General features: G+C 42.9%; 1 protein-coding gene across 7 annotated transcripts in view; it reads left to right on the top strand.

The window, feature by feature from the left end:
* Positions 1-20984, top strand: part of LOC131678982 (probable G-protein coupled receptor Mth-like 1) — a 514068-nt gene that overhangs the window by 448369 nt on the left and 44715 nt on the right. For 5 of the 7 annotated variants that reach the window (XR_009303781.1, XM_058959486.1, XM_058959482.1 and 2 more), the window contains exons 6-7: positions 19031-19169; positions 19669-19683. Coding sequence is in view for 6 of the 7 variants with exons in the window: in XM_058959486.1 (XP_058815469.1) it covers positions 19031-19169; positions 19669-19683 (154 nt within the window). In the remaining variant the exon portion in view is untranslated. The remainder of the gene's footprint in view (positions 1-19030; positions 19170-19668; positions 19684-20984) is intronic. The other 2 variants (XM_058959488.1, XM_058959485.1) reach the window with 1 other exon arrangement.

Below are 20984 nucleotides of genomic sequence, written 5' to 3'. Positions count from 1 at the left end.
TGCTCTCCAGTTTCTATAGGTAACTGGTTACCCTCAGTGCTCTTGACCATGACGGACCGCCGTACCTGAGGATAGATACGGCAACGCCTGCCAGTAACCTACGTCTACTGGCGCACACCTTTGAGCTGTTGGACATCATTCTCGATAGAGCCGCAACAGCAGTCGACGCTCTCTTGCATGTATAGTCGACATGGCTGCCGAAGGTCAGCTTGTCGTCTATAATGACTCCGAGAGACTTCAGACTTCGCTGTGAAGTGATCGCGACTTCTCCCACATGGATAACTGCATGTTGTGCCGACTTGCGGTTGTTGACGATAACTACCTCCGTCTTATGATGAGCGAGCTCCAGGCCTCTCGCGCTCATCCATTCCTCCACCGTGCTGATCGCGTGTTCTGCGATTAGTTCTACCTCAGGAATTGACTCCCCGTAGACCTCCAAGGTTACGTCGTCAGCAAAGCCGACGATCTTGACTCCAGGAGGGAACTTCAGTCTCAGAACCCCGTCATACATAAGGTTCCATAGCACCGGGCCTAGGATCAAGCCCTGCGGGACTCCGGCGGTAATCGGAACCCTTTTCTGACCGGCATCGGTCTCGTATAGCAGTACGCGGTTCTGGAAGTAACTTTCCAAGATCCGGTACAGACCCACCGGTAGGCTAAGCCGGTGTAACGAGAGCGCGATGGCATCCCAGCTTGCGCTGTTGAATGCGTTCTTCACGTCGAGAGTCACTAACGCACAGTATCGAATACCTCGCCTTTTTCGTTGGATCGCTATCTCGGCAGTATTTATCACTGAGTTGAGAGCGTCCACTGTGGACTTACCCTTCCGAAAGCCAAACTGGTTGCTTGACAGACCGTCCGTACCTTCCGCGTACGGGGTGAGCCTGTTGAGGATGATCCTCTCAAGCAGTTTACCAGTCGTGTCTATCAGACAGATTGGTCTGTACGCCGATGGGTCGCCTGGCGGCTTCCCGGGCTTCGGCAACAGCACCAGTTTCTGCCTTTTCCATCTATCGGGGAAACGGCACTCGTCAAGGCATCTCTGCATAGCTAGCCTGAACATGTTCGGGTTCGCTATGATCGCTGCCTTGAGAGCGTTGTTCGGGACTCCATCCGGCCCTGGAGCTTTGTTCATTGCTAGGGATTTAGCCACTGCGAGTAGTTCTTCGTTCGTCACTGGAGCCACCATTTCGACCGTGCCCGCACTGTCTCGTAGTGCAGGTGGCCAGGGGCTTGTGGCTCGAGACGGGAAGAGTACTTCGATAATCGTTGCCAACCGGTCCGGAGACCGTTCTGGGGGTGAGGAGCCCCCTTTGGTCTTGGCCATCACAATCCGGTAGGCGTCACCCCACGGATTCGCGTTGGCACTCTCACACAGGTTGTCGAAACACGCTCTCTTGCTGCTTTTAATAGCCTTGTTAAGGGCTAATTTCGCAGCTCGAAACACTTCACGGCGGTTCTCTCTAGCATCCTCGGTGCGAGCTCTTTGCATTCTACGTCTAGCTCTGAGGCAGACTGACCGTAGAGCTGCGATCTCGGCACTCCACCAGTATACCGGGCATCTACCGTTTCTTGGCAGTGTTTTTCTCGGCATAGTGGCGTCGCACGCGCGTGATAGAACAGCTACCAGCGCATCCCCGCTTAGACTGTCGGTGTTGGCCTCCAGTCCCAGGGCCGCGGTGAAAGCTTCGCTGTCGAAGTGATTGGACTTCCACCCGCGTACCTGACAGGGATCTCCCGCCCTCGGATGCTGCACACCATAGTTGATCTTAAAGCGGATTGCTAAATGATCGCTATGGGTGTAGCCTTCGTCTACCCTCCATTCCATGCCTGGAGCTAGACTCGGGCTGGCAAATGTTAGGTCAATCCACGCCTCCACTCCGTTTCTACGGAATGTACTAGCGGAGCCATTATTAGCTAGCACAGTATCGAGTTTCGCAAGCGCCTCCAGTAGCGCTTGACCCCTGCTATTTGTACAGCGGCTGCCCCACTCCACTGCCCAAGCGTTAAAGTCTCCCGCTATGACTACCGGTTTCCGGCCCACTAGGTCCGACGAGAGCCTGTCGATCATCTGGTTGAACTGTTCTATTGGCCACCTTGGTGGGGCGTAGCAGCTGCAATAGAACACACTATTGATCTATGCAATCGCCACACCCTCGGCGGAGGAGTGTATTACCTCTTGAACCGGGAACCGTCCCTTTGTACAGATTGCCACCATTCCAGAGCCGTCCGACACCCAATTGCCGTTGCCGGCAGGGATGCGGTACGGGTCTGATAAGAGGGCGACATCTGTCCTCGACTCCGAGACCGACTGCCACAGCAGCTGTTGGGCTGCTGCACAATGGTTAAGATTTAGCTGTGTGACGTTCACGGCTTCTTCTTATTTAACTCACCGAAGGGACACGAAGGTCCGCCCATAGCATGTTTATGGGCTTGCTTCTTAGCGGTGCAGATAAGGCACTTGTGTGCCTTAGTGCAACCCCGCTCTTTATGTCCCTCCTCGCCGCAGCGACGACATAGCTTGCTCCTGTCTATGCCCTTGCACTCGTAGGATTTGTGGCCGGACACAAGGCACCGATAGCACCTATCCACTGAAGGCGGCTGGGGTATGCTAATAGGGCATACCGACCAGCCGATCTTCAGCTTCCCTTTCTCGGTTACCTTTTTGGCATCCGCCTTCAGTAGCCTGAGGTAGGCTACTTGGGTGCCAGAGGGTCTATCTCTCAATCGCACAGAGGCCCGCTCGATTGTGACGTCGCAATGTTCCTTAACGGCTGCGACGACGTCTTCTGCGGTCGTGAACTCGTCCAGATACTGGGCACTGGAGAGTCATTTCCGCCCCTAGCGACTTGACTTGGGCGCCCTCACCAAGGACCTCTTGCGCCAAGGCCTTGTATACCGCACTAGATTGTGCGTGCGCCTCGCTTCAGCACCAGAAGCATTTCTCCCGTGTTGGTGCATCTCACGCTACGCACATCTTGCCCAAGGGCCGAAAGGCTTTCGGCCGCCTTCATCGACTTTAGGACATCGGCATATTTGTCCTTGTCGGTTTTCAACCACAAGGCCTCGCCTCTGTCCTTGGCCTTCTTCGCGGGCCGCGGTACCTCCGGTGTCGGTGCCGGCTTCTTCTTGGTGACCAGCGTCCAGGGGTTTGAGCCCCCCTGCCCCGGTTGCCCCGGGTTGCTGGTACCAACGCTCTGCTCAGCGAGGTCACTTTCGCCCTCGCTTACCTCGCCCAGACGGCGTTTGACCTTAACGGTTGCACGCCGTGTGGTGTCGCTTTTTACACCCTCGCCTGGCGACTTCCTAGGGCGCTTCGCGTTCGACGCCGTCTTGCGATTGCCCTTGCCCTTGCCTTTTCCCTTCGAGGGGAACTCGGCCGCCGCTTCGAGCGACGTGACTGCTCCATAGAAGGTGAAGGCCACTGTCTGAGTGCCCGTACCGACCTTCTCTTTTCCCTCCCTCTTGGAGGCCACTGTCTGGGTTTCTCTGTCGGACTTCTCCCGACATTCCACCCTCTTGGCATAAGCCTGCTGTTTCTGTCTTGCGACACGAACAGTTTTTCGGAGTTCCAGGAGACTGTTTTAACTTCTTGCTTATATTTTGCTTTGCGCTAGTGTACTCGATTATTGAATCGAGCTGCTCCACCACTTTGCGCATCGCAGATAGTGGCCCGTCCGGTGCGTTGGTCCACTCTCCCCACGGGGGGGTTTGGCACCTCCGATTGTTTGTTGTTTTTATTTTTGCTCTCCATATCAAATCCCACGAGTAGCGCGAGAATAAATGTCCGCCACGCCAGAGCTCCGCATTAGCGTGGTAAGGGACGCTTACTGTGGGGGTTGCCCAGGTACCCCACAGGCTCCGTTAACGATCGAGCATCTTTTTCACCCCCTCGATCACTCATCCCTCGGCACGGGTCGCTTCACGCCTTGGAATTGGGGTTATGACCTACCTTGCTTTACGTGGAGACCTCGGCCCAGATCATCACAACCATCCTCTTTTACCAGGGCTTTGGACCTGTAGCTCTGGTTCTTAATAGTTCCATGCAGAGCTGCAAATTTTCAACAGTTTGTTTTGAACTTGAAGGAGGAAAAAATCTCAAATCATGCCCTACTATGTTCAACTCGCAGTTGTTCGTTTCATTTATTCATTCAAACAGGCGACCGGCTCAATCATTTTCCATTCATTTTCAATTTCATTGACCCTGTGAATATCTCTTTACTGGGGTATTGACTAGGTTTGTCCAACAAAACTACTCTGAACATAGTTCTTACTGTCCATGTAAGCTTGAAAACGCAAAACATGTTGACATTTAACCTATAGGGGAATTATGGTTAAAACCGACACCTTAAGCTTAACACTTTTTCTAAGTTGCCACAAAATCAATAAAATTATAATTTTTATGCAGAATTCTTCTTCAGAAAATTCCTAACAAGACTTAATTTTTTCAGCACATCAAAAAATTAATATCATTAAAAATTATTGGTTGTAAAACTTGGAGAACAAAGTGACTTTCTGTAGGCACTGCGACACCCCATAGGGGTAAGATCGACACTCCCTTTAATTTATTTTCTCTCCACTTTATTAAAATCTTTATCTTTATTAAAAATAAGATATATGGGTGATTAATAAAGTGTGAGTATGTATGATGCAATTATGTGCTTTTTATTGCTTCATCATGTAGTGAGGGGAAGAAAGTTCGAAAACGTAGTACTATAAATAGGAGTATTTTATGCTATAGGATTATTTATTGATATGAGTATTTCAAAATAATCCTTGCGCATATTGCAACCTCCAGTGTCATTTTATTTCGTAAGAGAAGATTTGCAAGCGTTCTACGTTCTGCTAATTGGATTCATTCACTTATAAGTGACACATACACTTCTTAGTAAAGCTACCTTTTTCAGATTTGATTTTTCGGACTCTGATCATCAACGATCTTTTGGGGTATATAAAAGATCATTGTGATAAAGTTCGTCTATGACAAACCAAGAGAACACTAGAAATTCGGTTTGATGAGCTTTTTGCAGAAATATCAAAAGCTTCGATAGAATCAGATAAGCAAAAATTCCAATTTTTGATTTTTAAAGAGACTTACAAGAAATAAACACAATAAAAGTATTTCTGTGTATTTCTGCTAATACTATAGTGTTCTAATAAGCTAATTGAAGTGTCACAAAGATCCCCAATATTTTGAAATGAATCGCAAGTATACACAACCATCTTAACAGCGTGTCGGTTTTACCCTAACCATAGGGTGTCGGTTTTACCCCAACAGCGCACATTTTTTTATAAAAGCTATTAAAAATATTGAATTTCTCAAACTCGTCTTCAATGCACCTAGTTGATCATAGGACAGGCCGATAATAATAGGAACTGAAAAATGTGGTGATTTGAAAAGCTTTTGTTCGGTTAAAACCTTAAAATCTACCAACAAAATTTAACATTCAGACGAGTATGAACGCTGCTGTCGTATGTTTTGTTTATTTTTATGACATTCGGCGCACTAACGTTAATCCAATTTTTCTTAAAATGCTCTAAATAAACGTACTAATAATAATGTATCATTATGAAATGAATAAAAATTTGATTTCTAGGAAAAGTTGTGGGGTGTCGGTTTTTCCCACAATTCCCCTACTGGCCTCTACAGAGCAGATGACAGCTTTGGTTGGTGAATGAAAAAGCATCGATTTGAAATGAAGACGTACGATTCAGTTATCAAAATCCCGCCAAATGGAAAGTGAATGATTGAGGGAGGCTTTGAATTTGAATCATGGTTGGGTTTGATTGAACTGAAAGTTTGCATTTGAAAATGAAAATTTGCACCACTGGTTCCATGTACGTATATTATTACAGACATGCCACTATTGAGATCCGTCATTCGCTAGCGGAGTTGTGGCTAGGGGTATGCGGTGAGGGGTTAGCACCCCCCCCCCCCGCAAATCACATACCACTCTTCCCTAAACCTCTCTTTCCCCATCAAGTCACCTCTCATCAAGCCGCCCCCGTTAAAATTTGCTTGTGCCTCTACAATAAACTTGAATTTCGAAATGAACACATTACGTAATAGGCAATAACCGGATTTAATAAAAACCAGTAAAAAAATTAGATTGAAATGATTTTGAGTTGAAACTATTTCAAAATTGAAACTAATTTAAAATTTCTTAACAAGATGAATATTTTTGGCGGGGTCCAAACCCCTCGAACTCTCCTCCTGGATCCGTCACTGGTTTCAAGTGTTTCAGCGTCGACACATAGCATCTCAAGTTCGTTCCATTGTATGTATGTGCAAATCGTACTGAATATGTAATATACATTTCCATCATTGTATTGAATATAATCAGCCATGGAATCGTAGTTTGGACAAATGAAAAAGGCACAATTGCACGACTAGGTGGATTAAAACAGGTTTTTGCCTTTCTCATATAGAAAGGTTATGCAATCACTCTGAATAACGTCAACCTAATCCCGGCCAAATTTTTTTTTCGACTCGTTTAGGGTTTCTGGAGTTTAACAGGGGCGTAGTTGATGGTTTACGGAGAGGGGTTATACCCCCCCTCTACTGTTCGCGCCCCTCCTTTAAAAATCTCCTTAAATCACCCCTCAGACCACCACCCCAACCAGCCCTCATACCCCTCCCTTTCAACCCCATCATCTTTAAACCACCACTACATTACAAAGCATACCAATTTAAGCTGGGGAGTCGTTCGTTCATGGGACTTTCGCCCTCCTCACATACCCACCCCCGCATGACAAAATGAGTTAGCAAGCAGATAACATTGATCTAATGCTGATTAGGCTAATGAAGTATGATATTTTTTTGTTTCAAGTGTTTCACCGTCGACACGTAGCTCATCAAGTTCGTGGCTGGCATGCCATTGTGTATAAGTGCAAAGTGTACTAAGAATGTAATGGACATTTCCACGATTATGTTGAACATAAAAAGTCTCCGTGCCATAGTTTAGAGAAATGAGAAAGGCACAATTGCACCGCTAGGTGGATTAAAACAGGTTTTTTTTCTAAACAAAAGCAATTTGAACTCCAAATAACCGGCCGTGGATGTATTGTTTAGAAAAGCTAGTCTTATCTGCGGAATTAACCGGGTCACTATTTATTGTAGCAGTATTTAGGCAGATTTCGTTATATCAATTCTACTTTATATTTATTGGGTTGGAAGTCACCAAATGATAATATGTAGTATGTAGGAAAACTGATGACGACACATTTTAGAAATTAAGGGTAGTTTTTTTTGTTCATATCGAATTTTTAGTAGAATACGCGTACACGAGCGATTATGGCGGCTATCGAACGGCATTACAAGTCTTTGATATCCTAGCACATGAGCTTTTTATCATTTACGGAACTCGAAATTGCATTCAGAAAAGCAAACGAATTTTCTGATAATTTGTATTTGTATTTGTCTTATTTACGGCAACAGGCGTTTCCAAGCCTCAATGGTGTCTTAATTCTAAACTTATTACTGAAAGTCATATAGTTACAAAAAGTGTTTAATAATAATAATAAGAATGAACTAAAAAACAAAGAAATCACAGATAATGAAGGAATCCGTCGAAGTTATCGGGTCCATTGAAGGTTCTGGAAAATCGAAGACGCAGATTTTGGCGAGACATATTATAGTCGAAGTCTGAAGCGACCCGGTTGAAGATCCTTTGGTAATCGGAGCATAAGGTTGTTACCCGTTGTTCGAGGTGCGACATTTATGTTAAGATGTTCCAAAATGGCTGGGCAATCCAGGTGACCTCGCATCAGCAACGAACAAAGCCCTTAACGTATTCCTTCGACCAAGCAGGGGTTCCAAATGAATCAGCTGGCACTGGCTTTCGTAACTGGGTAGGTCTCTCCACGGCAGCCTACGAAGCGCAAAACGTATAAATAAATAAACATTCGTAAAATTTTTGGCTATCTTGAAGATGCAACCCAGCATTCGGGATGCTTTACTAACTGTATAGCAGACGTGCTGTTTGCACGTAAGTTGCGAATCTGATATCATTCCTAAAGCCTTCATGTGACTAACGCGTTCAATTTCTGTATCTAGTAGACGGTAGTTAAAACAAATCGGGTCTTTTTTTCGTGAGAATGAGGTCACCGAACACTTCTTAGGATTTACATACATACGGTTCGTGCTACACCAATCAGAGAATGTTTCAAACTTTTGTTGGAGTAATCTGCAATTTTCAGTAGAGCGGATGAGTAGAAAGATCTTGAGATCGTCTGCGAAGGACAGGTGCGTAGTTTTCAGAACTAGATGAACGTCTTTGAAGTAACGTCAACGGTCCCAATTGACTTCTCTGAGGTATTCCTGATCATGAAATAAATGTGGATGCCTGACAATCTCCAACGACAATCACAATTTCTTGATCTGTAAGATAGGATCGAAACAGCTGCGGCAAACTAGCGTTGATGTCATAATGTTTCATTTTAGCTATTGTTATATCATGGCTCACTTTGTCAAAAGCGGTAGACGGGTCTGTGTAAATAACATCAGTTTGAGCGCGACGTTCCATGCTCGCTGTTATGTAAGATGTTAGGCATAGCAGGTTAGTCGCAGTCGAACGCCCAGACGTGAAGCCATATTGATCGTCACTTTGGTACTGCTTGCAGTGAGCAAGGTGCTTAGAGTTCTAAGGTAATTCGTCTTTGGCAGTAAGTAGGTGAGGAGTGAGGTAAGCGTACAGCAGGCTCCGGGAAGAAAAATGACAATGAACAACTTTGTTTACCAACTGAAATCCAAGCAAACATATGGAGAGAACTAGTAAACAATGTTGTTAGCTGTCGTTTCTAAAACCAACTGGCTGATCGTCATTTTTGAGGATCGAATCACCTGAGAATAAAGACTCCATGGCAGTGAGCCTGAAGAGGTTCCATAATCACCAACTCGAACAACTTCGAGACGGCACTCAATGGAGTGATTCCGCGATATTTGCTATGGACTGGGAACATGTTCGCGGACTTCCAGCAAGATGGAAAAATGCCACTGGTAATATATGCTCTAAAGATGTGAACAAGCTGAGCCACTAAAACGTCGGTGTGCCCTTTCAAAAGTACTGAACGGAAACCGTCGGGTCCCGGATTGAAGGACGATTTAAGCCGAGAACAAGCTCTGGTAATTATCGTTTCGTTGACATTGAAAGTACTCATTGAAAGCACGCGAATTTCTCCGAAAATATTCTGCATATATCTTGGGATGGGGTGGAGCTGTGCAGCCATTGAAAGTCATAGACGACGGCAATCCAGATTCCTTGCGCTTTTCATTCACATATTCCCAGAAACTATTAGGGTGTGACTTGAGATTGCGCTGAACGTTTTGCTGATATCGAAAGAAAAAATCTTGACTGGCTCTTTTATGAGCATGGTTGAGACTGGCGTAATAATTTCTAAGTGGGATTGTGCGGTACTTAGTAAACCTCCGCAGAGCAGCTCTCTTTTTTCACGCTGAAACCCTTATCCCCCTTAAACGAAAGTGGCAGACGCTGCTAAAACCAACGGCTTCAAATAGGTAGGGTGAAAATAGGCACATTACGCTATAATATATGTTCATTAGAATTCATTGTACCGACGCTTTTTGGCGATAATTGGTGCCACTGTACTGAAGGCCTCAGTACTGGCAGAACCGGTGAAATATCGGTACTCGAATATTTTTTAAGCGAGAAACATTCCAGATTTGAAAATTATATATCAGTATATTCAACTTGCTTAACAAATTTTCTGATCAACCGACCATGTTTAAAGTGTGACTTATTTTGGACAAGTATTTCACATATAAGCAAATGTTTTTCTGATGCCCTCTGTGATTCCAGGGTCTGGTACGACATTTTGTGCAGACGCTAAGAAGAATTCCTTTTTCTAGCAACTTTTGGCCTTGATTCAGTACTACGCTGGAAGGTGGCCTAATGCAACAATATGATCTCCCCCTCTCCTCTCCTTTGGAAATCATTGCTGCTTCTTCTTATGTACACCAGCTCTTTATCCTAGCTAGTGCCCATTTCGTTCGTCAGCCAATCACATTTCGCGCGATGATAAAAATTAATTTTTCTACCAAACCCAGCATGATTTGGTACTAAATCGGTGTTCGTTCTTTTATAGATAAGGATTACTCCGCAAACCGAATACAGGCATGGGTTTGACCACAACATTATTTTATGTCTGCATGCTGCAACTGAGTGTCCAATGTGGATTCGAGACAAATAACATTCTCACTGCAGTGATTTTCCGTATGCTTATTCTAAGCCATTTAGTGGTGAGTCTCACATTTGACTTCCGTTATTTCGAGATACACACCAAAAAAATCTGAATTTTACCGTTTACGTAATTCTAAACTTGCCACAATCTTATAAGCCGTAATTGAGGAAATATAACCGTGTTCTGTTTAATTTTTCATGAAAGAAGTACTTTCCATGCGCAGTGTCATACAATTACACTCTGCAACGTGCTCCGGTGGGGGTCAATTTAATTTATAATTTATTTCCCACTCAAAAACACAATAACAACACAACAGGTACCTAACACATTAAAACGCCTAATAGTCTTCAACCAAAGTACTCAGCTTTAGCGCCATCCTATATAATTAGAATGCCAAGTCTCAATTTTGTTTTACCCAGCTGCTAGCGGCCAGTCGCAAGTTCGGGCAGCAGATATAAGAAAACTATTAGGAGCTCGCACATCGTTATTCATTTGACAAGGTTCAACGTGATGTCCGGAAAGAAAACAATTCTGCTCTAAGCGTCATAAATACATTACAACTCTTCAACATTTTAAACAAACGCCATAGGTGGAGTAAAATTACGTGACTCGCAAAATTCAACGACATGTAAAATTAAAATCATACGTAAAACTATGTCATTTTTGATGCTCGTATATGTCATGGTAAGGGGACGTGAATTTACACGATTTTTTCTAGGTGTGTAGATTTGATATCTGATAACCACAAGGGCCATTCATCTTTTTCAGAAATAATATATTGTTTAGGATTACCGTACAGAATGAGTAAAGTTACCCAGAAAATCCGATGAGAGTGTAGGGTTTACTATGTAACCCAACTCGCGCACGCTAGCCGTGTATCACTTTCGTCTTCTATTCGTTTTCGTCACCCACACTAGGATAGTGATCAGCTTCTGCGATACGTCAGACACGCAAGGACCTGACAGTTGAATTGAACCGTTGAAGAGTGCACATCGCTGCAAATAAAATTGAAGTTCCACCATACCTTTTTCTTCTTGTCGCCGTTGCCTGCTAGAATTAGCACCCGTTTTCCAGTTCCTTCGCGAGTGGAAGGTTTACTACCACGACTTTCTATCGGTCACAACATAGCTGGTGCCGTGACCAGGATCCAGCTGTACACGATCACGCCAACATTTTGCGCCCACTGCGTACCATCATCATCGCTTATTTCATCCAGCACGCCATTGTAGTTCAGGAAAGCTGATAGCGGCTAATTTCGCCATTGCTGACGCTGCACGCTCCTGAACAATTGAGCGCCGCCATCGGGAATTTTGGACTGGAGAAGCCGCTTTAATTATAATACAAGGCCTGATATTTTCAGGCAGAAGGTTAGTTTCTGTCCAACGTGAATTTAATTCCTTACTGGTGCGCTCTAGATTCGCCTTTTCTTTTCCATATTCGTGGATTCTTGGACCTTCTGCTCAACGCGGACGATTCGACCGACTTCTTACCGCTCTAAGCACGGTTTCACGGAGTCTGTGGAGTGCAACGGTTTACAGGAAGCTTTGGAGTCAGCCTACGGTCACCCAGATTTATCACTGGACCTACGTTCCGGCATTCATCGTACGGCTATTGTTATTGATAGAAACGCTTCAGCATTGATCATCAGGCCACCCCGCGCCATTTTATACTCCGTCGCCGGCCATTGCTGCCTAGACTAGTTCGCAACCTTTGGAGGACAGTTGCCTAATTTCATCGAGTGTGCTTCGGATTTCTGGCGATTTTCTGCTGCTGCTGCCACCAATAGCCATTCAAGATGGCCGAAGAACAACAAATCAACCTACTAGTCTCGCGGAGAACAACGATGCTGGAAGCTCTGGGTCGGGCAGAGGCATCTTCGAGACTTCAACGCTCAACGCGACGGACGCCATTGAGGCTGGAATACCTCAACCGCATGTGGACGTCACTTGAAGAGGTGCAGGCTCAACTGGAGGACGGTGATGTGGAAGGTAGGGCAGAGCATGCTGCTATACGTGCGGATTTTGAGCCACGTCTTTTCTCAATAAAAGCTGCATTCATTTCCTATTCACCTCCTCTTTCTGTTAACGCTGGCAACCCTCAACCCCTGCATGCTACTTCCACTCTCTCTGGCATCAAACTGCCGACAATTTCGCTTCCTGAGTTCGATGGAGATTATAAGCAATGGCTAACTTTCCACGACACGTTTTTTGGCTTTAATCCACGACAACGCTGATGTTCCACCTATTCAAAAATTTCACTACTTAAGGGCAGCCGTCAAGGGGGAGGCTGCTCAACTGATCGAATCCATCGCTATTTGTTCTGCTAATTACTCTCTGGCTTGGCAAGCTCTCGAAGGACGGTACTCCAACGAATATCTGCTAAAGAAGCGACACTTGCAAGCACTCTTCGACATCCCACGCATGAAGAAGGAGTCTGCAGAAACACTTCACGGATTGGTGGACGAATTCGAACGTCATACGAAGATTATTCATCATTTGGGTGAGCCGACGGACGCCTGGAGCACGATTCTAGAACACTTATTATGCACGCGACTGCACGATGAAGGCCTGGGAGGACCACGCATCCGTAACTGAGAACCCAAACTTCGCATGTTTGATCGATTTCCTTCAGAGGAGTACTGGAATCGATCTCGGTCAACCATCATCAATCTACTAGCACGACAAACACAAACGATGGTGCGTCTGCTAGTCATTTCCGGAGACAATCACAGTTTCGTCTCTCGTCATGCGCATCAACCGCTAACTATTCTTTCAGATGTCCCATATGTAGTCAACAGCATTCGTTGGCGAGATGCGGCAAGTTCAACAGCATGTCAGTGAACGACCGACAACAGCTTGTGAACACGAAACGATTGTGTCACAACTGTCTACGGGGGGATCACATAGTCCGCCAATGCCCATGTGACCTGAATTGCAAGAAGTGCAATCAGCGTCACCACACTTTATTACACACGAGCCAATCCGCCGGTCCTAAGAAGGTCAGCAACGACGCTGTTTCTCGTTCAACGTCTTTCGTCGATTCTGCTGACAGGGCTACGTCGTCGTCTTCTCCTGTAGTTTCCGAACAAACCATGGTAGCAGCTGTTGAAGATGATTCGATTGTCGAGACGAGTGTTTCTCTCCAGCATCCTCGTGAAAATGTCTCCTTGCTAACCGTCATCGTAAATATCGTCGATGCTTATGGACAACATCACCCCGCTCGTGCTTTATTGGATAGCGCATCGCAACCGAATTTGATAACCGACCGCATGGCTCGTATCCTCCGCCTGAAGAAGCATCCCGTCAACGTTACCGTCTAAGGGGCCGGACAGTTATCCAAAGTCATACACGAGTCCATCTACGCCCAAGTTTCATCCAGAAAGGAGCATTTTTCTTGCGGAGTTAATTTCCTCGTAATGGACAAACTAACTGCCAATCTTCCAGCGCAAAATGTCTCCATAGCCGACTGGAGAATTCCAAAGGATCTATTTCTAGCAGATCCAACATTCAACAAAAGCCAACCAATCGATGTAGTGCTGGGGGCCAAGCACTTTTATTCATTCTTCCCGAATGCCGCACGAATACAATTGCATGGCAATCTCCCGCTCCTGGTTGATAGCGTTTTCGGATGGATCGTTGCGGGCTCTGCCGATCTAGTGTCCCTCAAGCTCAATCCATCGTCCAATTCTAGCAGTCTCGTGTGTGTATCTATGGTTTCCTTGGAAGAAACTCTGGAACGTTTCTGTAAAATGGAAGAACTAACGACCAAGGACAACTACTCCGTCGAAGAAAGGCGCTGTGAAACACTTTACCAATCGACAGTCTCTAGAAACCCTGACGGACGGTACATAGTTCGCCTGCCTCGGAAGCCTGACTTTGACGACATGCTAGGTGAGTCGAAGGCAAACGCGCTGCGACGGTTTGAGTATATGGAGCGACGTTTGGAGCGAAACTCCGAGCTGAAGGTTGAGTATCACAGATTCATGCAGGAATACATCGACCTCGGGCATATGCAGCCAAGTAAACTAACTGAGGCCAAAGGCGCAAAATCATTCTACCTACCACACCATCCTGTTATCAAGGAGGCTAGTACTACGACAAAGGTTCGTGTTGTATTTGATGGTTCGGCAAAACCGTCTACCGGTTTTTCCCTCAACGATGCCCTCTGTGTCGGCCCGGTCGTCCAGGACGAGCTACTCACTACAATCTTACGGTTTCGGACGTATCCCATCGCTCTAGTAGGTGACATAGCGAAAATGTACCGACAGGTTCTCGTGCATCCGGATGATGTTCCACTGCAACGCATTTTCTGGCGATTTTCCTCCGACATGCCAGTACAATCCTTTGATCTACTTACCGTTACTTATGGTTTAGCTCCATCGTCGTTTTTGGCAACTCGCACGCTGCTACAACTGGCTGACGACGAAGGCCGCTCGTATTCCATCGGCAGCAGGGCTCTCCGGAAAGGTTTCTATGTCGACGACTTCATTGGCGGGGAGCAATCTGTTGAACGCGCCATACGCTTACGCATAGAACTCAGCAAATTGCTCGAGAAGGGAGGATTCGTTCTTCGCAAGTGGACTTCAAATCGGCTCGAAGTGCTACACGGCCTAGACGCCAACAAAATCGGTACCCAATCCCCTCTGGAGTTCACCCCCCACGAGACAGTGAAAACCCTAGGAGTTATTTGGGAACTAGAGGGAGATTTTCTTCGCTTCGACTCGCAAGTGCAACACGACGGCAAATTACCACCCACCAAGCGCTCAATTTTATCGTCTATCGCCAAACTATTCGACCCCATCGGTCTTATTGCGCCCGTTGTTGTGAGAGCCAAAATCATCATGCAGCAGTTGTGGCTGCTACCTGTCGAATGGGATGATCCAGTTCCTGAGACTGTTCGAACCAACTGGGAGAACTATCACGATGAGTTGTCGAAAATCACCGCCAACCGGGTAAATCGATATGCTTTTCTCCCATGCTCCACCATACAGTTGCATACTTTCGCCGACGCTTCTGAATTGGCCTACGGTGCATGCATCTACGCTCGTTGCGAAGACGAACAGGGAAACGTCAAAGTCGAGCTTCTAGCAGCCAAGTCACGTGTCGCTCCACTAAAACGACTAACTATCGCACGTCTAGAACTCTGCGCTGCAGTTTTGGCTGCCCATCTCCACGATCGAGTTAAGCACGCCATCGACATTGACGTCTCTGCCTCTATTTTCTGGTCGGATTCCGCCATCGTTCTCCAGTGGCTGCGATCCCCTCCGAACACATGGCAGACCTTTGTGGGAAACAGAGTTTCGGAAATACAACATATATATATTTCAAGTAATTCCGCAATCTCGTCAATGATCTATAGTAGATGTTTCATATTTTGTGAGCACAATCCCGACTCCAACCCGAGAATTTTAAAACTAAAGAACACCGGACCAGACCAAATCCCGATTATAAAAATTGAAATATTCTAACTCAACCCGAATTCAGGTACAAACAAATGTTTCCGTCGCACTGAACCAATTTTCTTATTTTTTCTCGAAAACCATTCCTGCAAGAGCAGATTGTTATAGTTTATTGCACTGCAATTGTCATTAATCTGCATGGTTGTTGTCTACTTTTAAGTAGAAGTTTTCACGACGCCACCCGCGTTACGGTTTGGTACGGCCAAACTGAAGTCAAAGAGTGTCAATCAAGGTTGGTTGACGTGTTTTTGATGGTCCCATTATTAGCGTTTCGACTAAGAATCGGCAAACTGCTTCGATTTCTTATACTGACTCTTCGACATCTCCAATGGAACTCTCAGATCGACTCCAATCCTCCATAAATGCATCAGGGCCATCATACAATTTTTTTTGTCAATTCCTGAAAATCGTGGAAATAAGCGTGGTTTAAAGAAGGAACAGGATCATATCATTCTTGTAGTCAATGGTTCAAAGGCTCGTTGGTTGGATTGCTCCAAATCAAAACACAAATATGAATACAAAAAACTTTCAATGAGAATGTAAATAGAAGATTTTCTCTTTTGCAGTTGATGCCTTGTTAGTAACCTTCGTGTAGTACTGGCACGTGTCGATCACGTTTTCGTACGTGAATAGTGTATCTTGAGCTTATAGTGTCCCAGGAGCCTCTTTATTATATAGTGATATTTGCAAGAATTTCTTTGAAATATAATGAGTTTATGGAATTCTGTTCTTCAATTCACGCGCTCGTTTTTAGAAGAGCCAAAAGTTTTAAAGAGAGAAGAGCAAGCCTCCTTAAAGTGTTGTTTTAGAGACTTTTTGCGGAACCCGCATGTAATCGAAAGTCCGGATAATCGTGTTGGAGTTGCATTATTAGGCGTCCTTTTTCTGACTAGTTACAGACTAGATATTATCATTATTGGGTGGCGAATAAAAAAAATTCTAGAGAAGAACAAAATAAAACTGGACGATAGCTTAAAAAACTCGAAGATTCATTCGTTCGTCTGTTTGATTCGATTCTATACAAAAACCTGAATGAATCCAGTTTAACCCGGAACTTTAGCATTACTGGCTGAGCCTGAGTTGAAACTTATACTGAACTGTGCATCTAAATCAACGGTATACGAACATTGGTAAGGTTATGAACAGCAAACCAATCTTCCTAGTATAACAATTGTGTTACCGAACTTTCCACAAAACATTAAATGTTGGGATTTGATCATCATAATATACATTACTTTGCATTACGGAGGATTGCTTTTACGAACGAAAGAAGTTCTCTCGAATTGGACATCAATTTGATTTTGCTGTCGTTATTGACCACGCATCAACATGCTTCTCGTTCGACTAGCGAACGATGAATGAATCACAAACTACATGCAGGACTTCTTTAACTTCCCAATATTAGGTCTCTTATGTGTTTCACGGCTTTACCTGGAATAAAGTGAGAAATTCTGGATTTCGTTCCGAATGATTTTCTGCAAATAAGATTTTGTGTTGTTCATAGAAATCATATATTCTTAGAAATTTAATGCAAAATTGGTGAACATTTTTCCAATTGATTAGTGCAAACATGGTGTAATTCCGTTCAGTATAATGAGAGTTACTAACGTTCAAAAGCTTGCACGCCAGTTTGATCCTTGATTTTGAAAAGGTGCCTCTATATTAAAATTCGAAAGTTTAGTCGAGTCCGACAAATTAAAATATAAGCAACCGGAAACCGACCCGAACCCGAGAAGTTTAAATTATAAGAGCCCGAACGTGATCATCTCTAATATAAAACTATTGCTTAACATGACGCTTCTACTTTCAGTGCTATCTTTCTTGTTGTCTAAAACAGTGCGAAAATAAATTTTTCAACTCGTTTATGACACACAATAAGTTTTTGGGTTATTTAAAACAAACGGAGATTTTTTTTCATCATCAATTATTGGCACAACTTTTATCATAACATGGGTAAAAAATCAATTTATCACTACAAGATGGATTAATAGGTCTTTTCAATATCAAATTTGAGCTCAATTACTCTAAATCCACTAAAAATATTTTGTTATGTGATGACATTTTAGTAAAAATGGACACTTTCTTCCTAGGGTGGAATCGTTGTGTACCGTCACCTTTCAAAAATCCATTGGAGCACATGCCTACTGTTTCATAGCTCTTTTTGTCTCCTACTCATTGTACGTAGTAGTATTTGAGCGCCAAGAAACACCCATGAAACCTACTTGATGCCTATCCCACGTGGATCGTACCCATAAACCCACACACGTAAAATAACGTCATTAAAAAATTGCCCCAAAGCCTACCCTTCAACAGCGGAAGCAGTTACAACTACCGCTTTCTCCACTTTATTTTCCCCCCTGACAGGTACTAATCGCAAAAACATTCTCCCAACTCTAACTGACCCAAAAACCCAGTGATTTATTAAAAGCTCTAAACGACCGAGCGGCCGGTGGTGTAGCAAACAAACACCAATTACCGGTCAGCCAACGCCAACGGTCCGTTAGTAGGTTGGTAAGACACCCCAAGGTTTCTCCTCGGACGGATGAATCTGTCGAACGCCAACAAAAAAACCTGCACCAGCCTGCTATGAAGATGCTTTTGACCATCAGAGCTCTGCTGTCATAAAAAAGTAGGTACACAACGCGCGGCGGTACGGGACAGTTAATTGTTCAGCTGACTGCCGCGCAGTGGGTTGGGTTGAGTACTGATTGTTTGTTTTGAACTTTTTGTCGGTCGAAGAAAAAAAATGTTTCCATCATACTTTTGCGTCGGTTTTTCTCTGTGCACTCTGGCAGCAGCAGCGTTTTAAGACGGTGATGTAGGTAATCAACTCAATTTCGTTAATTTGTGGGACGCTCAGTTTGGTCATCGTTTGGAGTGCTTTGAAAAGGTCGCCGCGGCGCTGTCTAATAACTACCTATTGTTTAGCTTTGGTTTACGAGCTGGGACAAACCCACTGACTATTGTGTTATGCTCAGGTGAACAGTGAGGGTCGAGGGATTCCAATTAAAAGATGGAATACATATTTTGAGCATTGGAATTAAATTATAGAAATAGCCCAGGTGGTTTGCATTTTGAATAATTTATGTAATCTTGCGTCACACAGTAACCCTAGCAACGCCACTGATTCTTTTAAATGTCACTGCTGAAATTGTTGAGTAATGCCCAACGTAGGTGGTGAAACAAAGCAAAACCACCCAACCTTTCGTATAAATTTGATGTTTAATTAATGAATCTTTCAGTAAACCTACCTGAGAAATGAACAAATAGATGACATTTTCAATTTAATGATAATATTTACCGTTCATTTGAATTTCTTCCGTTTTACTTATCACACTTATTGTTGTCGTTTTGGTCCCATCGCACTTGCAGGTGATATGGAGATACTGACCTACTTCTTCGGTCCGGTTGGCATTTTGCTGTGCATCAACTTGCTGCTGTTCGCGTCAACAGCCCGGCAGCTGACCTGTGGCCTCTGGAAGCGAGACGACGTTAAATCTACCACGGAACGGTAAGTGACGCATGCGTTGGGGTTTTATTCGTTTCCATAGCAATATTGTTTCTTAATAATTAAATTTTATCCTTCCTGTACCAAACTGTCAACCGGCCTATTTTTCCTAGTTTTCCCATTGAATTCGTTTATTTGATACGGCTCGGATTTGAACCAACGTATAATGCTTTCTAGTTGAATTACTTGCATGATTCTATCAAACTTAAAAATAGTATAATTCAATAATAATTTTATAACGTTTAACGTTTAATAACGTTTCATAATGATATTTCAATATTCCGAATAATGTTGCTTGTATGCACTAAAATAGTTTTTTTTTGTAATTTGCACCACAGTGTTGATTTATTTAGTTTAGATTATCAGTTTGTTTGCTAGTTAAATGCTGGCCATTGATTGTATTTTTTATTTTTTCTGTTTCCATGTATGTGCGAACAAATTTTCGTTTTTTGCCAAATGAAATTCCCTGGATACATTAAAACGCTTTCTGTACGGTTTAAAGCACGACCAAAAAATAGTGAGTGGAAATTTATTTTGATGATTGTATTGTACATAATAATACACTTAAATAGATTAAGAATAAAGAATGTCAAAAATTCCTGTCAAATATAAGCGCGAATGTACATAAACGCAAATTTTCATCCACATTTGACACTCTGTTTCTACGCTTGCTCAGTCTCGAACCATCAAGTTCGATAGCCGATTATTTAAATGCTTTTTCATCTCATTGTACATCATCAGTGCAACTTTTAAATTATAATTTAAATGAAGAACAAACATTATAATTTGAATGAAGAAGAAACAAAAAATGAAAAAAGAAAGTAAAATATTAGGTAAAAGCTGAAAAATCAAAGTCAGAAGATGTAACATGAATAAAGAAAATAAAAACTCAACTATAGAAGATCACAAAAAATTTAAGAATAATAATTGAAGCTACAAAATCAAACATCAAAAATCGAAAAACAAAAATTAAAAATCTGCCATCTACAATCAACAATGAACAATCAAAAATCGAAAATCAAAAATTAAAAATCAAAAATTGAAAACCAAAAATCAAGAATCAAGAATTAAAAATCAAGAATTAAGAATCAAGGATCAGAATCAAACATACAAACTTTAAAACTCTAAATTCAAAATGCAACATACCCAAATACATCAAGAATCAATAATTAAAATCAAAAATAAGGAATCATAAATCAGAAATTAGAAATCAGAAAGCTGAAATCTGAAATCAGATATCAGAAATCAAGAATCAAAAATCCAGAAACCAAAATCAGAGATCAAAAATCCAAACTTCAAAACTTAAAATACAAGAAACAAAATTCAAATTTCTAAAAATCAAAATCATAAATCAAACGTCAAAAATCAGGAATCATGAATCAGAGAACAGAAAACAGAAGGCAGAAAGTAAAAATCAGTAAAGAAAAATCAGAAATCAGGAAACAAAAATCAAAAACCAAATTCAAATAAAAACCCGAACAATCATTATTAAAAATTACAAATTACAAATTACAAATTACAAATTGCAAATTACAAATTACAAATTACAAATTACAAATTACAAATTACAAATTACAAATTACAAATTACAAATTACAAATTACAAATTACAAATTACAAATTACAAATTACAAATTACAAATTACAAATTACAAATTACAAATTACAAATTACAAATTACAAATTACAAATTACAAATTACAAATTACCAATTACCAATTACCAATTACCAATTACCAATTACCAATTACCAATTACCAATTAACAATTACCAATTACCAATTACCAATTACCAATTACCAATTACCAATTACCAAT

The sequence above is a fragment of the Topomyia yanbarensis genome, chromosome 2 (genome assembly GCF_030247195.1).
Source record: "Topomyia yanbarensis strain Yona2022 chromosome 2, ASM3024719v1, whole genome shotgun sequence".
Lineage (NCBI taxonomy): Eukaryota > Metazoa > Arthropoda > Insecta > Diptera > Culicidae > Topomyia > Topomyia yanbarensis.
Note: the sequence above shows the minus strand (reverse complement) of the source record. Positions and strands in the feature narration are given on the sequence as shown.